At 50.5% G+C, this 18,414-nt stretch overlaps 1 protein-coding gene across 1 annotated transcript in view; it reads right to left on the bottom strand.

The window, feature by feature from the left end:
* Nucleotides 1-689: 689 nt before the first annotated feature.
* Nucleotides 690-18,414, bottom strand: part of LOC144248556 (uncharacterized) — a 65,782-nt gene continuing 48,057 nt past the window's right edge. Inside the window, exon 5 of the mRNA XM_085565008.1 lies at nucleotides 690-891. Coding sequence (XP_085421134.1) covers nucleotides 690-891 — 202 coding nt within the window. The remainder of the gene's footprint in view (nucleotides 892-18,414) is intronic.

Genomic DNA, 18,414 nt, shown 5'->3' with positions numbered 1-18,414 from the left:
GGTGGGAACAAGCCATTTTTAGATGGGATTGAGAATTTTTGGGGTAAGATTGAGTTGTTTTCAGTGAGACTGAGTAGTTTTGAGGTGACAGATCAATCCATCTTGACCTTTGGATTGCTGAGAGATGAAGAGCACTGCCCAAAATCCCCGAAGAATGAACAAATCTTCCATAATATGTCCCCAAACCATAAATTCACCCTTAATTAGCTGTTAAATGGTGGGATGTTAAACATCTCTGTTCAATTTTTATCTCTTTAGTTCTAATTTGGGTGTTTTAGGGAATGAAGATAGAAGAATATTAGGGCCAAACTAAAAGGAGAAGCAGCCAGGTATCTTCCCAACATGGATCATAGGGAATGTGAATAACCGGGGCTCTGACCAATATGGGTCCTCCCATGGGGGATGGAGTTGGAGCAGCACACAAAGCTCTTCCTGCAGCTGGGGCACTTGCAGGGCTTCCCTTACAGGTGCCTCCGTTGGTGTCTGGTCAAGATAGAGCTCCTGGAGAAGCTCTTCCCACACTGGGGACACTCCTAGGGCCTCTCCCCAGTGTGGATGCGCCGGTGGATGATGAGGTGGGAGTTGCGCTTGAAGCCCGTTCCATACTCAGGGCAGCAGAAGGGCCTCTCCTCTGTGTGAATCCGCTGGTGCAGGAGTAGATCTGAGCTGGTCCGAAACCTCTTCTGACACTAAGGACATTCGTAGGGCCTCTCCCCAGTGTGGATCATTTGGTGGGTGATCAGTTTGGACCTATGGCTGAAGCCCTTCCCACATTGCACACACTTGTATGGCCTTTCCCCAGTGTGGAGGATCTGGTGGCGGATCAAGTGGGATCTTGTGCTGAAGCTCGTCCCACATTCCCCGCACTCATAGGACCTCTCCCCAGTATGGATGCATTGGTGGGTGACAAGGGCAGAGCTGCAGCTGAAGCCCTTCCCACACTCCCCACACTCCCCACACTCCCCACACTCCCCACACTCATAGGGCCATTCCCCAGTGTGGATCATCTGGTGGCGGATCAGGTTGAAATTCCTCCTGAAGCTCTTCCCACACTCCAAGCACTTGTAGGGCTTCTCTCCATCAAAATGCTGTTCATGGACCACCCACTCTGAGCTCTGGCTTGATCTCTGGCTGCCTCCCCAACCCACGGTGGGTCTTTCCCCCTCAGATCCCCCGTGATCTGCCTTTGCAGCCCCTCCTCACGTGGGATCAGCAGGGCTTTTCCGCCCCAGGGGGTTCCAGCACTGTGTAGCCGCTCAAAATGGTCTTTTCAACCACGTTATGCCACGTGGATTTTTCCTCCCTGCTCTCTATTCTCAGTTCCTGCTCTGGGGGAGGAAGGACAAGGAATAGATGGGATTTGCCTCCGTGCCACAGGGAAGGGCAAGGAGATCCCCCCAGTGCATCCCCGGCAGGAGGGCACCGACAGCGGGGCTGTCCTGCAGCCGGGGGCCGTGCTGGGCTGGGAGATGGAGCAGGAGAGAGGGGGAAAGGGGCAGTGACTTCCTCCTCACCTGCCTGGGCATCCCAGGGCTCCTTCCTCTTACTCACAGCCTCCTCCTCCATTTCGTGAAGGTTTGGTGATGGGAAATTCTGTTTTGGGAGGAAAACAAGGGATGAGCAAAGTGAGTTTTATACTGTTTCAAAGCAAACCAGGGAGAGAGTCTAAGCCAGAATGACAATTAAATAAGAAAATTAAGATCAAGGCAATGATACAGAAACACTGGCTTAAATTCACAGAGTCAGGATATAACCTGACACCCCGATAATAAGGGTGGTGGTAGCAGGATGATGAAATGGTGGCTGCAGTCCTGTTGGAGTGATGAACCTGATTCTGTCAAAGCAGTGATCCTGTAGAAGGATCTGGTCTTCCTCTGAAGATCCAGTGGTGGTTATGGAGCTCTTGTCCTCTGGGAATCCAGTAGGCAAGGTGGTCGTGGTGTTGCAAATGGTGAGATTATATCCAGGCAGGAATGCTTGGTTCCTCCCCCTGGGCGGAGCATCCCACAATGGGATGATGTAATTTTATCAGTGCTGCAGTGACACTCAATGGCCCATTAATAGAAGATGGCCCTGGAGAGCGTTATCAGGGCTGAGCCATGGAAGAGATAAAGAACACTGCCCCACCTGTTGATAACAGTTTATGGAGATGGTGACTGAAAACACTTTTGGTTACATCTGACATTGTAACCTGAAACAGTGAGGCAATCCCTGCTTGGGGTGGAGAGGTGAACACCACCCCCCTTACCCAAACTGGCTCAGGTGTAAAACCCCCACCCTGGGAAGGCCACGCACACAGGCAACAATGTCACACTTGCACCACACCAGGGGAGATCTCTGTCCCTGTCACTCCCTTGCTCTCCCTCCTTTTCTTTTTCTTTGCATCTCTCTCTACCTCACATTTACTGATCAATAAAATCCACTTTGGATTTGGTCGCCTGAGCTCCTTAATTGGGGCAGAGGTATCTATGTAACAATTTTGTTAACCAGATTACAATATTATTTTGGCACAGTGAGTTCAGGGCACTGTTGTCTGACCCCAAGTGCCTTTGACAACAGCCTGGTTCCCTCCTCTGAGGAGCTCGTGGCTCTTTCTGGAGGAACTCTTGGAAACTTGGCTGCAGCTTCCTCTGAGCAACATTTGGGAGAACTTATGAGGAAAATGGCTTTTGTGGGTGTCCATTGTAAAGAAAATATTTTTTCGTCCTTCCCTGAAAAGTTTGTTAAAATCACTGGAGGAAAGGGAGCAAATGATTCCAGTGAGACTGACAAGGATCATTCACCCCAAGGTGAGGAACACAAGGCTACTAAAGTGTGAAAAACTGCATTGACTTGTTTGTTCATCAAAAGTATGAAATTAGGATAAAAAGGGTTGGGGGGTCGGGGCATGGAATTTGCAGGCTTTGGCAAGGCTGGTAACCGCAAACAAAGATTGTGAAAAATCTTGCAGGACTGGCTGGAACTGATAACCACAGCAGAAGGAGATCCATCACTCCTACTTGTCAAACCAACTACTGCTGGAACTGATAACCACAGTGGAAGGAAACCCATCACCCCCACTTGTGCTGGATAAAAAGGGACTGAAGAGAAGGAAAGGTTGTCAGCTTTTGGCAGAGCCAGGCTCCCAGCTGCACCCAGCGCTGTTTGCTTGCTATCGCTTGCTGTAATTAATAAAATTATTAATTGATCTTAAAAGGCTGAATCAAATTATTCACTTCAATTTATAACACTTCAGTTCACATCAGGAGAGAAGTGCCTCTTGTTAATCTTATGGAGAATTCTCCACAAGAAAACAGTTATCTCATGGCTTTTCATTTCCACGAATAACCACTGCCTGGAAAAATCTTCTGGAGAATTTGTGGGTTCTTGGCAGATATCTGGAAGTATTCTCCATATCTTTGCACTCCAAAACCCAAGGTGGATTGGTCTGTCACCTAAAGTGACTCAATCCTACCTCAAAATGGCTGGTTCCCACCTCAGTCCCATGCCAAAATTGCTCAATTCCTCAGCCTCCAGGGAGAGATGGGGTTGGAAGGTGATTGGGAGAAGCGAGATCCAAATTTGAGATTGTGGGGTCAGGATTATGTGGGGCTGGGTGGGTGTGATTTATTTTGATAATAAGTAAAACTATCAGAATTATTGATTTCTGTCCCATTCATTTTCTGTCAGTTCTGATTTGATTTTCAGAGTGCTGCCTTCTCAGCTGATTTTGTTTGTGTCCTCCTGTCCCAGACTGAAAAGCAAGATGTGTTCTATTTGCCATCTGTATGGCAGTTGTCCTGTGTTAAGTGGGCAGTTTTTCCTTATCTCTTCCACAATTAATCCTCCCTCAGGGGAGACATCTGCTGATAATGGGCTATTGAATGTCACTGCATGACTGATAAGAACTGTAACATTCCATTGTGAGATGTTCCATCCAGAGGGAGGAGCCAAGCATTCCTACCTGCATCTAGTCTTGAGATTCTGGCCCACCAACACAGATTTTTCTGTGCTGGATTTCTCAGAGGAACAGCTGCCTCTTCCTCTTCAGAGGAAGACACCCTTTCCTATAGGATCACTTCTCCAACAGAACCACATCTGACATTCCTGGAGGACTGCAGCCACAAATCCAATTGGATTGTGGCAATACCCTGTCCAAAAGGGTATCAGGTTATATTCTGACTCTGTCAGTGTTATTTCAGTTTACTGCATTGTTTATTTTATAGTTCTATTTTCTTCCCTAATAAAAAACAGTTATTCTTGCTCCCATATTTTTATCTGAGAGCCCCCCCTTAATTTCAAATTTATGACAATTCTGAAAGAGTCTACATTTTACCATTTCAGGGGAGGCTCCTGCCCTCCTTAGCGGACACCTGCAATTCCAAACCAAAACAGCCCCTTTCTCTCCTGCCTTCCTTTGCCTGCTCTGTTTCTCTCTCAGTGCCTCCTTTGACCCAGGGCAGCTCCCACCAAAGACCCTGCCCTGATTTATTTCCCAATCCATGAGGTACAACAACCACAGGTGAAGTTAGGAAGGCTGGCAGTGAAATGTCACTCTAAGATCTTGCTCCACTTGGCTTTTGACTCTTCCATAAGAGCTTTGCCTTCAAGGGCAGGAACATCTTTTCCTGGCTGGGAACTGGAATTCCAGCCCTGGGAGTGTGTGCCATGGATTCCAGAGGGGCATTCCTGAGGCTCCGAGTGTGCTGCTCCTGCTGTGCCTCCCAAGGAGCTGTGCAGGACAGGGGACAAGGTGCAGCAGCTGTGCTGGTTCTGCAGTCCCACAACAGCCCCTGGTTCCAGGAGTTTCCACACTGTCAAGAGCGTTTTGTGTGTTCCCATGATGCCCTGCTGTGTCCCCATGGATATTTGGTGTCATGAAGTTCTTCAGTGTCACAATGGCCACCTCACTCCATGAGCTCCCACAGTGTCCAAATGGCCTCCTTGGATGGGCAGTGCCACCATGGACAATTGGCTCCATGCAGTCCCACTGGGTCACCATGGACTCCTTGGTTCCATGAGGTTCTGGGGGTGTCTCCATGGTCTCCTTGGATCCACAGTGTCACAATGGACCACTGGATCCACGTGGCCCTGCTATGTCACTGTGGCCCCTTGGTTTCATGGGACACCAGGGTCACAATTGACTCCTTGCTTCCACATCACCCCCTCAGTGCCAAAATGGCCCCTTCGTTCCACGGTGGACACAAAAGATTTATAGAAACATTGAGAAAATCCTGCTTAACACAGCTTGGAACATCTGTTTACATTCCAAAGAGAGGTAAAAGGTGAGGATGGCACCAGCAGCTTCCATCTGCAACACGGATACAAGGAAAGAACCGTGACAGAGAATTCAGCTAGGAGACTCAGAGAATTCTGCTTCCAGAGATCATTTCTGGTCACACTGTCCCTTGTAGAAAGGTGACACCATTCCAGGCAGCCTGTACTGAACAGGTGGCTCCTGAGTTGTGTTTGTTGTTTAGGAAACCTGCTCAGGTTTTTGCATTCTTTCTTTCCCAACAGGAAAACTTCTCCTGGGCCTGTGTGCAGGCAGAGCCCTGAGGAGAGCAGGTGGGACATGGTGCAATGGGCTGGGACATGGAGCTGCAGAGCTCAGGGACAAGGTTCTGCTGCAGGGCACAGGGATGTCAGTGCCAGGTGGGCGATGTCAGACATGGTGAGGATGGGGGTGAGGAGCAGCTTGTCCAAACAGGGTCATCCCTCAGGGTGCTCATTCTTCTACATGCCCAGACCTCCTAAGGAGAACTTCAGTGTCAGGATCACCTGGGGAATGCTTCTATCAGCTCTTCACTGAACTGGAAACTAAGAATACTCACTTGATTAAAGAAAAAAATTCAGGAAGTGCACTTGGAAATCTTCTTCCTTTACAAGGACTCCAAACTGACTCCAATCAGCTGCACAAGCCCAGGAGATTTGCAGACAATTGAATGAAGACAAAGCGCCCCTGAAGTATTCTTGCATTTTGATGATCCCCATGGTGGATTTGGGGCTTAGTCCAGAATCCTCAGGCACTGAGAGAAGGCTGAAGAAGCTGCTCAAGGAGTCAGAAGCAAAACTCCAAGTCCCTTGGAGCATCACTGGGCCCCACTGAGGGCAGGGACTGCCAAAGGCTCTCCAGGGACTGGTGAGAGCAGATCCTTGAGGCCAGGATTGAAGGGAGCCCAAGGCTCAGAGCAGGGAACTGCAATGCTGAGCAAGGCCTGGGCTGGCTGGGGGAAGCAGAAAGGCCAAGCCCTGAGCCCAGCCTGGCACAGCAGGGCCTGTCCCTCACGGGTGGCTCGGGGCTCTTTGTGGGGCAGGGGGGATGTGAGGGGCAGCAAGGACAAATGTCACAAACCTGTGTGACCCTGTAGATCCTCATGGAACCAAGGGGCCAGTGTGACACTGTGCTGCCTCATGGAATCAAGGAGACCATTGAGAACTCAGAGACCCCAAGGAACCAAGGGTCCATGGTGTCCTTGTGCAGCCTCAGTGTCACAGAGGAGCCGTTGTGACACAGCGAGGGCACACGTAGCCGAGGGACCATTGTGACACATCAGGGCTTTGTGGAACCACTAAGCCACTGTGACATTGTGTCCTGGGTTGTAAGATAAGTTTGTATTCTATTTGACATCTGTTGGAAGTTGGGCAGGTTTGTTATCTCTCAAGAAGAATGTTTTGCTGGAAGAGGTAATGGTTTGTTAATGGGCCATTGACTGATTCAATGCAGGGCTGGTAACATAACACCATCCCATTGTGAGATGTTCCACCCAGAGGGGGAAGCCAAGCACTCTTTTATTGTATAAAGGGGTAGCTTTTGGGGAGATGAAGCAGCTCTCTCTTTGCGGGATTTCGCAGAGAAGCAGCTCCTTCGGCAAGACTCCCGAGAGAAGCAGCTCCTTCGGCAGGACTCCCAGAGAAGTGGCTGGAGCGCGGTGAGGCAGCGGCGGTGGAGCTCGGAGGCAACCCCGGCGCAGAGGAAGACCGGCCCAACTGCCACCAGATCTTCAGAGAAAACTATACCCTTCTAAAGATCACCACTTCAGCTGCAATTCATCAGCCACTGCAAGAGGAGCAGCTATCATTTCAACCGGACTGCTACCAGCACCCTGAATCCTCAGGTTGTGGACTTTTTCACTAGTTTTGTTTGTACCGATTGCATTTGCCTTTTTAAATTGTTATCTAGTTTTCTCCTAGTAAAGAATTGTTACTCCCATTCCCATATCTTTGCCTGAGAGCCTTTTAATTTAAAAATCCTAGTAATTCGGAGGGAGGGGGTTTACCTTCTCCATTGCACAGGAGGCTTTTGCCCTCCTTCACAGACTCCTGTCTTGTCGAACCAAGACACACTGCAAGGCCTCATGGAAGCACGGGGCCACTCTGACACTGCAGAATCAAGGGGAACATTGAGACACTCCAGGGCTTCATGGAACCAAGGAGATCATTGTGACATTGTGGGGTTCCACGCAACCAAGGGAACATGGAACAGGTCTGGCTACCTTGACCACCCAGGGGCCAATTCTCATCTCCCTATGAAACACTGGGACCATGTGCTTTTCTTTCTTATGGGAAAAAAACATTCACCTCAACTAGGGGCACATGGCCAAAATTGGGCATTTGATGCCAGAATTCCCTATATTCAAGCATAGCTCCCAGATAAAAGCTGCCAGGACTGGCAAGTCTGGCTGGCATTGTCTTCCTGAGGGCTGGCACTTATTTGCTTCAGAAACACAGGGGCTCTGTGCTTTCCTTCCTAATGAAATGGCCAAAACTGAGATTCCACCTCCAAAATGCCATATGTCCAAGGATAGCCTCTAAACAAAAGGGGCCAGGAAAGCCAGATCTCGCTGGCTTGGCCTAAGGCAACCTCTCATCTTCTTCCAGAACACTTGGACTGCACGCTTCTCATACCCATGGGAAAAAAACCCATCTATCTTGACCAGGCGCCCATGGCCAAAACTGGGATTCCACCTCCAAAACAACATACAGTCAATGATTGCTCCCAAGTGAAATGCCAGGAAAGACAAGTCTGGCTGCCCTCGGACCCTTGGGGGCTGCCTCTCACCTGCCTCGAAACACTGGGGTTTGCTGCTTTCCTTCCTATGGAAATGAACTGTACTTATGTATGAAGAAATGACCAAAAATGGAATTCAACCTCAGAAATTCCCTATATCCAAGGGTTGCTTTCAGACAAAAGCTACCAGGACAGAGAGGTCTGGCTGCCTTAGGCCTTTGATGGCTGCCTTTCATCTGCCCCTCAAACACCGGTGTTCCATCCATTCCTTCCTCCATAAAAGAACCATCCTTCTCCTCCAGGTGTCCATGTCTGAAACTGGGATGCCACCTCTAAAATTCCCTATATCCAAGGGTTGCTCCCAGCCAAAATCTGTCAGTACTGTCAAGTCTGTCTGGCCTTGGCCTCTGGTGGCTGCCCCTGCCACACTGGGGCTCGGTTCTTTCCTTCCCATGGAGATCACTGTGACACTGTGGGCACCTCATGGAACCAAGGGGATCATTGTGGCACCACTGGAGCCCATGGAACCAAGGGGCCATGGTGACACCATGGGGCTTCATGGACCCAGAGACCATTATGACTCTGTGGGGCCTGATGGAACCATGGAGAGCATTCCGACCCTTCAGGGCCTGGTGTCACCAAGGGGGCATTGTGACACCTCAGGGCCTCCTGGAAGCAAGGGACCATTGGGACACTGTGGGGCCCCATGGAAGTGAGGGAACATGGACCAGGTCTGGCTGGCTTAGCCTGCCAGGGGCCACCTGACAGGTCTGGCTGATCTCAGAATGTCAAGGTCTGCCTCTCATCAGCTCCTGGAGCACTGGAGCTCCATGCTCTCCTCTGTATGGAAATAACCGTCTGTTATTTCAGATGTCCATTGCCAAAATTGGTACCCTCCCTACAAAATTTCCTATTTGTAAGGGTATCTCTCAGAACACAATCTGGTGGCTCTGGCTGGCCTTTGCCTCTTTTGGTCACCTCTCATCCGCCCCTAAAACAGAGGTGCTCTGTTTCTTCATTCCTGTGGGGAAAAAAAAATGGTCTTCACGTCCGGGGACCATGCCAAATTTAGAATTAGCCACCGAGCCCAGCCGGGCACACAGAACTATCTGCAGCCCTGGGCAGATATTGACTCTGCCAGTGCTGCCATCCTCCCTCCAGTGAGAGAAAAAGACACAGGGCAGGCACACAGAGGAGCAACATGAACACACCGAGGGCAGGGAAGGGGAAGTTGAGTCTCAGAATGGAGGGATGAGTTGATGCCTTGATCTTGGGGCTGAAATCCTCTGCTGAAGCTATGGAGAAGGATGTCATTGATACATCAGACACTCCTTTTCCCTATAAGGCATTGAAAAGTATGGGGAGATGACTTGTTCAGCAAAGGCCTCCATGCTAAAGTGAGCAAATGTTGCAGTAGGTGTGATCCCATGAGAAGTTTGAACAGAGAAAGAGAGAAGAGTGATGAGACCCTGTGCCCTCAGGAAGAGGAAGACCTCTGTTCCCAGAGATGAAGATGATTTCAGAAATAGGTGAAAAGAACTTTTGCTATTAAACAGCTCATCTTTTAAGTAATATCCCATAACATTGGCTATAAAGACAGCTGTGGGAAAAGCTGTGGAAAAATGGGAGGGACTTCACAATTACAGATTTTCCTGGGCATCTGCTATTCATGGAAATTAAAAGCCATGAGATAACTGTTTTCTTGTGGAGAAGTCTCCATAACATTAACAAGAGGAACTTTTCTCCCTTTTAGCTGACAATTTAGGTTTGATCTCTTTACACTGTCAGGTTGTACGAAGAGGGGAAGTGTTCTGAAAGTTTTGTCCTGATTCTTTTTACCCTTTCTTTTAGTTACTGTTAATAAACTTTTCTTTAGAAATTTAAACGTTTATTTTAAAGTTCTGAGCCTACTTTGCCTTTCTCCTAATCCTATCTCACAGCAGAAAATGAGTAAGTATATTCTAGCGAGTGCACTGGTAATTAGCCAACACTGAATCCACCACACTAATTAATGCATTGGCCAAGAAATCTCAAATTGGCAAACCAAAACCACTACAGAAACTTCCTGTCATGGTTTGACACTGGCACAATGCCAGTGCCCCCATGAAAATGTGATCCCTACCTTGAATGCTGTGAAGTGGAACCTAGACTAGAGCAAAGCAGGCCCAAGCTTAATAATAGGAAAAAAACTTTATTAAACTACTACTACAAAAGAAAAGAGAAAACTAAAGAAGGGGGAAAAAAAACCACACAAAGATCCAAATGAAAACCTTGCAAAACATTCCTCCCCCCACCACCCAACTCCAACAAACCACAGTGAGACACAATCTGGACCCCAATCAGGTTTCCACCCTCCAAACAACCGATACTCAGTCCATCGAGGGAACAGAGTCTCTCCTGTGCCACAGACCCCCCAAGAAACACAGCTTCACATCCTGTGTTTCCATGTCACACATGGCACCGCCCGGAGAAAAAGTTTGCCATGGTGACCCTTCTCCTTGCCATGCACAGTGCTCTCACCACCAATGCATGGATGGACAGACTGCTCTTAGGATTTTTTCCTTTCAAGGATGCCCTGCCAAGAGGGGAGAAAACAACAGTTCAGTTTTTCATTGTTTGGGACCACAGTCCCCCCCATTTTCCCCTGGGGCCGAGGGCTCAAGAACAGAGATCTTCTTCTCTTCTCTTTCCTTTCCAGGGCAAGGGGGCGCCACCACAAACCCCCTAACCTTTTCTCTGTTCACTCCAATTTTGTCTTTTTCCCAGCTGAAGCAGGTCTCTTGACTCACTGGCATCCTCCCAAAACACAGTCCCTCTTGAAGGAGAAGATTGGTTCAGGTTGTGGCTAACACAGAAAAGTCCAGCCAAAAGCCACTCCTTGTCCCCCTCCCCTCTAGAATTCCTCCTTCCAACATCCCAGGGTCCAAGGTGTCCCTCTTCCTCTCTTTCAAACCGAGGAGGGGAAAGGAAAATTCACAAAGCTTTCATTTTCTCAAGAAAGGGTTAAAAGTCTGAACTCCCAGGGATGGCTCGATGCCCGGACATCCAGCAACTCCCACACAACTGGGCACCTTGGAGCTCCCCCCACTCCTCCTTCCTCGCGGTGGAATTGCTGACAGGACAGGATCGCCACCGTCTCTTTCTCTCTCCCCCTCTGGAGAGAAACCGGGGAGGGGAGGGGGGGGGAAATGGAGACATCCCAGATTTCTTCCACCCTTCCATCTGCAGGGGCCAGCCCGGTTCCAGTCCTTCCACCACCCTTGGGGCCTACCTTTCAGGCCATGGGGGCTTCCCCTCCCCCACCCAGCTTGTGGCTGGGCAGGGGAGGTTTGCACTGCACGCTGACCGGAACCAAAGAGAGCGAGTTACCCTGGGAATTCTGCTTTCAACCCCTCTGTGTTCTCAGAGGCGTGTCTACTTTCAATTGGTCAATATCTAAATTGACCTCTTCCTTCCGGAAAAAAATTCTCTTTCCGTGTCAAACCACGACACTTCCTGATCCACTGCCCCAGACAAGAGAGAAATCAAGGCAGAGCCATGGTTTGTCAGGACTTGTTTGATCCGAATGAGCCCCATGGTGCATTTGGAGCTGAGCCCCGGAATCTCACAGCCTGAGAGGAGATTGCACAAACCTTTACAGGAGTAAAAGTCAAGAGGAAATACCCAAGGTGTCTCAAGGCATTAATGGGACCCACTGAGGTCCATCCCCAACACAGAGTCTTCGTGGACTCCTTGGAAAAGAGAAATGGAGACCAGGATGGCACAAAAACCTCTCAGAAACTGAAAATGGCACAAAAACCTCGCGGTTTTGAAAGGACAATCCAAAGTACTCTAAGAACCTTGAGGATCTCAAAGCATTAATGAGCCCCACTGAGTGTCAGTACAAAGCTCTCATGGGACTCCTTAAAGCAGATAATTGGGGCCATGATTGCACAAAGCTCTCAGAGACTTCAAAGCAAAAGCCAAACCCAAAGTCCTTTGAAAAGCCTGCAGTCCCTGGGAGCATGAAGGAGCCCCCAGGGCCATTCCTGACCAAGGCTCCCCAGGGACTCCTTCCAGCAGATCCTTGAGGCCACTGAGATGTGGGCATGGGGGGGATGCTGAGGGCAGGAGCAGGGGCTGACAGTGCCCAGCCTGGCTGGGGCTGTGCCAGGAGGCCCCAGGGCCTCAGGACAAGGTGTCTCCTCACAGCCCTTGGTGGCACAGACCCTGCTGTGCCCCAGGGCACCAAGACTTGGCTTCTCTTTGTCCCCACCTGGCATCAGTGCCTCCAGTTCTCTGCTCTGCCTGGGGCCTGGGGACACTTTCTCAGTCGTGTCCCTCAGTGGGACCCATTAAAAGTCCCAGAAACTTTGGAGTTGGATTCTGACTTGGAGTTCTGGAGAGGTTTCTGCAGCTCCCTCTCAGGGCCTGATGTTCAGGGCCTGAGCACAAAGCCCCAGAGGGTCATTAAAGTCCTTGTGCTGTGTCTGTGCTGCTGAGCTGGGCCGTGCTCCTGGCACAGAGGGTGATCGTGGTAACCAAGCAGAGCTTCAAAAGCACATTTCTCTTGCTGAGCAGCTCTTCTCCCAGCCCAGCAGGGCTGGGGCACTGCCTGCAGCCAGCCCGGGCACAGCACAGAGGCACAGAGAGCTTCAATCAGTCAGGGCTGGGAAGGGGCTGAGAAGTGCCTGGGGCAGAATCACTGCCAGCCCTTGGCACAGGAACCTCTGGCTGCAGGACAATGCAGCTGCAGCTCCTGGAGAGATCTCCTAAAGCTGGAACATGCCAATGCCCACAGAGCCTGTGAGTGCATTCTCTGCTCATCTCCTTTGCAGAGCAGCCAGGGGTGCCCAGGGCTGTCCTGCAGAGCAGGGTCCTGCAGCCCAGGGCGCTGTGCTGGGCCAGGGACTCTGCTGCCTGCCAGGGACAGCTCTCAGCCGGCCCTGGAGCTGCTCCCAGCGCTGGCCAGGAGCTGTGGGGGGAAGGAGCCACCCTGAGCAGGGCAGGTGCTGCTGCTGAGAGGGGCTGGCTGGGGCAGGGCTGCTCCAGCTCCAGACCAGCCTGGGCACAGCTCCGGAGGACACTTCCCAAAGAAGGTAAGCCTGGGATTGCTGTAAAGATCAGGAGCTTTCCAGATGGTGTTTTCAATTTCGTTGTTGGAGAAGGGTGGGAAGGTTGGGGGGATGACAAAAAGTGTTCTGCTTTTTATATATTTTTCATATATTCATAGCTCTGCAAATTACTATGATTTAGTTATAAAACTATAATCCTTACATAACTCTATTAAACTGTTAAGTGGCTCTTCTAAACTACTATTATGTACTTATATAACTGGAATCCTTAGCTGTGTCTACTATGTTTTCTTCCTATCTCTCAGATTTTACACCAATAAGCTGACTGTCTAAATACATTCCTGAAATACTGTATAGTCTAATTAGGAGGGAGTGGATCTACAAGAACAGTATTTGGTTTTTGACCAGAATATGAGCAGTCATAACAAAAAGTGGGGCAAAGAAGCCCTTTGACCTACTCCAATGGGTTGATCCAGGGGTGTGTAACTTGGGCAACTGAATCTCCTATTGGATGTTCCTGTTAAATATCCTAATTGATTAACATTAATAATTGTTGAAATCAGTGGCTGGGTGTGCCCCATCCCCACTGGGACACCTGGAAGCTTCCAATAAAAGTCTGTTTTTTTCTTTAATGTTGTAACACTCTTGCAAGTGCTTTTTTTCTCTTTTAATTGTAGATAACAGGGGGATGAGAGAAGCAGAACAGGAATTGTAGTCCCAGAATCACAGAATATTCTAAGTTGAAAGGGACACACAGGATCATCAAAGGAATGTTTGAACATTTACAGAGACTCCAGAACTGTGACTTTGGCTGGTCAGTGTCTCTGCTGGGAGCCTCCCAAAGGGCCTTCAGCCACTCCTCAGCCCTGGGCAGCAGCAGCATCACCTCTGCAGGGCCCAGCAGGGCTCTCCTGAGCTGCCCTTGCCCAGCTGCACACAGAGCCTGCCCCAGCCAGGGCCCTGCACACAGGCAGGTTTCTGTAGGGCCGGGCCGAGGGCACACAGGATGGGATGGGCTCTGTGAGCGCTGGCAGGGACAAGGCACCTCTCAGGAGGGGATGTCCAGGCCCAGGGAGATGCTCAGGGAAGCAGAGGGGGCTGAACAGAGCAGTGCTGGGAGAACAAGCCCATCCAGCCCCTCACCTTCCCTCAGCCACAGGGAATCCTTTGCCTCTCTCAACTCTCAGTGGCAAACTCTGAGTGCAGCAGGAATGCTGGGGAGTTCTGACCTCAGAAGGCCAGCAATGATGTGTGGGTAGGAAAACAATTCCTTAAACCAACTCCTGACATCTGTTTTGTTTCCCTTAGAAGTATGAGTGCAGATTGTATCAAGCCTCTCTGCAATAGGAATTACTCCCCTAATAAATCCTGAATATCCAGCCTTGCCCCTCTGTTAAATGGCCACAAACACAGGGCAGCAGGACAAGGATGGCTCCTCCAGAGCCCCCACACACTGCCCTGGCTGCTTCTGGCACATTCAGCCAGCACAACTGGAGCTCAGGCAGGGACCTGGGTGAAGGTTTTCCCAGAGCAGGAACAAGGGTGGCTGAGTTCCTGCAGAACAGGCTGCAGGGAATGGCCCAGGATTGGTTCCAAGCAGCCTCTCCTGACTTGTCCCTGTCCTTCTCCATGAACAGGTGCCCATGTGCAGCCACAGCAAATGTCCAACAGCAGCTCCATCAGCCACTTCCTCCTGCTGGCACTGGCAGACACGCGGCAGCTGCAGCTCCTGCACTTCTGCCTCTTCCTGGGCATCTCCCTGGCTGCCCTCCTGGGCAACGGCCTCATCATCAGCGCCGTAGCCTGCGGCCACCACCTGCACACGCCCATGTTCTTCTTCCTGCTCAACCTGGCCCTCAGCGACCTGGGCTCCATCTGCACCACTGTCCCCAAAGCCATGCACAATTCTCTCTGGGACACCAGGAATATCTCCTACACAGGATGTGCTGCTCAGTTTTTTTTTTCCTTTTCTGTGCTGCAACAGAATATTTCCTGCTGACCATCATGTGCTACGACCGCTACGTGTCCATCTGCAAACCCCTGCACTACGGGACCCTCCTGGGCAGCAGAGCTTGTGCCCACATGGCAGCAGCTGCCTGGGCCAGTGCCTTTCTCAATGCTCTGCGGCACACAGCCAATACATTTTCCCTGCCCCTGTGCCATGGCAATGCCATGGGCCAGTTCTTCTGTGATATCCCACAGATCCTCAAGCTCTCCTGCTCCAATTCCCACCTCAGGGAACTTGAGCTTCTTGTGGTTACTAGCAGTTTATCATTTTGTTGTTTTGTGTTCATTGTTTTCTTCTATGTACAGATCGTCAGGGCTGTGCTGAGGATCCCCTCTGAGCAGGGATGGCACAAAGCCTTTTCCACCTGCCTCCCTCACCTAGCTGTAGTCTCTCTCTTTGTCAGCACTGCAGAATTTGCTCAACTGAAGCCTGCCTCGATATCCTCCCCATCCCTGGATCTGGCCCTGTCAGTTCTGGGCGATGAAATCCTGCTCAGCGTGGGCAACTGAGCCCTTGAAGGACTTAGTGTCAGGTCAAGGCTTGCTTTCCCTCCCAAAGCCTTCCCTTGGCAGCCTTGGGCAGGGGATTCATCCTCCCTCCCTCCTCCTTACCACAGACCTGCTCTGTTCTTCTTGCAGGTAACCAGGTAAAGAGGGCTCATGATCTGACTGTACTCAGGAATTCTCCAAAAGCATATGGCACTTAGGAAAGCTTGTGTCTCCTTCCTGTTGGTTGGTAGCGACATCGCCATGATCTTGTTGATGACATCCTTCTCCTCCTCGTCCTCGTTCTCATCCTTCTTCTCCTTCTCGCTGTCTTCCCCCTCCTCATCCTCATCATCCTCCTTGTCCTTGTCCTGTCTCTTCCTCCTCTTATTCCTCCTCTTAATGCTTCTTTGCCTCCTCCTCTTCCTTGTCCTCCTCCTCGTCCTCCTCCTCATCCTCATTCTCCTCTTCCTCCTCGTTCTCCTCCTCATCATCCTCCTTTTCCTCCTTCTCTCTCTTCCTACTCCTATTCCTCCTCCTCATCTTCCACCTCCTCTTCGTCAACATCGTCATCGTCGTCATCGTCGTCCTCCTCGTCCTCCTCTTCGTCCTCATCCTCCTTTTCGTCCTCCTCGTCCTCCTCCTCGTCCTCCTTGTCCTCCTCGTCGTCGTCCTCCTCCTCCTCCTCTTGCTCCTCCTCCTTGTCCTCCTTGTCCTCGTCCTGCTCCTCGTCCTCATCCTCATCCTCATCCTCGTCCTCCTCGTCCTCCTCGTCCTCCTCCTCCTCATTGTCCTCCTCCACATCCTCATTCTCATCCTCTTTATCCGTCTATTCCTCCTCCTCCTCCTCGTCTTCCTCGTCCTCCTGCTTCTTGTCCTCCTTGTCCTCCTCGTCCTCCTTGTCCTCCTCATCCTCGTCCTTTTCCTCATCCTTGTCCTCCTCCTCATCCTCCTCCTTATCCTCCGCATCCTTATCCTCCTCATCCTCCTCATTGTCCTCATCTTCCTCATTTTCCTCCTTCTCCTCCTCCTCCTCTTCCTCCTCCTGCTCCTCCTCTTTCTCCTCCCCATCCTCATCCTCCTTGTCATTGTCCTCCTTCTCCTCCGCCTCCTCATCCTCATTCTTCTCTTCCTCCTCGTTCTCCTCCTCCTCCTCATGATCCTCCTTGTCCTTGTTCTCTCTCTTCCTCCTCCTATTCCTCCTCGTCATCTTCCACCTCCTCTTCGTCGTCATCGTCCTCCTCGTCATCCTCCTCGTCATCCTCCTCGTCGTCCTCCTCGTCCTCATCATCCTCCTCCTTGTCCTCCTCCTCATCCTCCTACTCCTCGTCCTCCTCGTCCTCCTCGTCCTCCTCCTCGTCCTCCTCCTCGTACTCCTCCTCGTCCTCCTTGTCCTCGTCCTCGTCCTCGTCCTCTTCCTCGTCCTCGTCGTTGTCCTCATCCTCTTCTTCGTCCTCATCCTCGTTGTCCTCATCATCCTCCTCCTCCTTCTCCTCCTCGACCTCCTCGTCCTCCTTGTCCTCTGCATCTTCATCCTTTTCCTTATCTTCATCCTTCTCCTCCTCATCCTCGTCCTCATCCTTCTTGTCCTCCTCCTCCTCCTCGTTGTTCTCCTCCTCCTCATCCTCATCATCCTCCTTGTCCTTGTCTGAAGAGAGCTTGGCAGAAGAATGGTTGTACAACAGGGGACATGATGCTGTAAAATTAATCCAAGCAGGGAGGGCTACGTGACTGCTGCAAGGTTCGCATGACCCTGAAGAGCAGATGGTGTGCAGAAATCAGGATATTGAAACTGCTTGGTATGTAGAAATAGATAGAGAAGAACAAAGAAGTACTAAGCTGTTCTAACTGCAAGGCCGGCTGGACAGGCAAGTATCATTCACAAAGATACTTTTAAGATAATAGTACAAGTCACATAGCAACCAATCATGAGCTCAGCTTTTGCAATATGTATGAGCTAATTAACGAACATATATAAACTGTGTAATCTGTCACAATAAACTGAGACTTGATGATCATGATATCATGAGTCTTGTCTCCCGTGGCACCCTCCAACATCTGCTGGCATGAAGACTTTTGTCATTAATATCTTGTCCCCAAGGTGCTGGGCGAATGGCTTCCCAGTCAGGGTCTTGGAGCAGAAGTGTCTTTTCAGAGCCCAGCCAGAAATGAGCCCTGAGGCAGCAGCTCTGCAGCGCTGGCCACCAGGCCGGGTTGCAAGGGAGGCTTCTGGCCATGCCCTGCAAGCAGCTGCTGCTGCCAAGGTGCCTTTGGTGCCTCGGGCTGTCCCTGGCACAGCTCCCAGCACGGCACTCTGCCCTTGTGCCCGAGGCCTTCCCTGTGCTGGGGCTGGCCTGGGGCTGTTCCTGCAGCGGGACCTGCCCTGCTCCTGGCACAGGAAAGGCAGTTCCTGCTGGAGCAGGAGGCTCTGCCTGCAATGGGCTCAAACCACTCCAGCAAGGCCCTGCTGACTTCAAAATTGCTTCCTAGAGCAGAATATCCTATAATTGTTATAGATTCTGGACTGTGGAGTAAATAACTCTGGTTAAGAGCTTATTGTCTAATCATTATCAGATTGTATTTATATAAATATATCTGGTATTCCATCAGTAATCCTGTGGGACAAATTGCATTGACAGATTGTTCAATTCTACCTGTCCAATCGTTTATACATAAACCTTTGACAAATTCTGGGGCCGGGATTGCATCCAGTCACTCCCAGTCTCCTCTCTTAGAAGGAATTGTAGAAGTCTGGGGGCCCTGCAGGGGTTTGAGGATCCATGGTGGCTGTTGGGTGTCATTTTTCCATCTCATGACTCAGCAGGAGTTTCTCCAATAATGAAATAAAGCTTTTGCCTGAAGCTCCCACTCTGCACA

The sequence above is a fragment of the Lonchura striata genome, chromosome 35 (assembly GCF_050655825.1).
Source record: "Lonchura striata isolate lonStrDom1 chromosome 35, ASM5065582v1, whole genome shotgun sequence".
Taxonomy (NCBI): domain Eukaryota; kingdom Metazoa; phylum Chordata; class Aves; order Passeriformes; family Estrildidae; genus Lonchura; species Lonchura striata.
The sequence above is the reverse complement of the archived record's forward strand: the minus strand, read 5'-3'. Positions and strand labels throughout refer to the sequence as shown.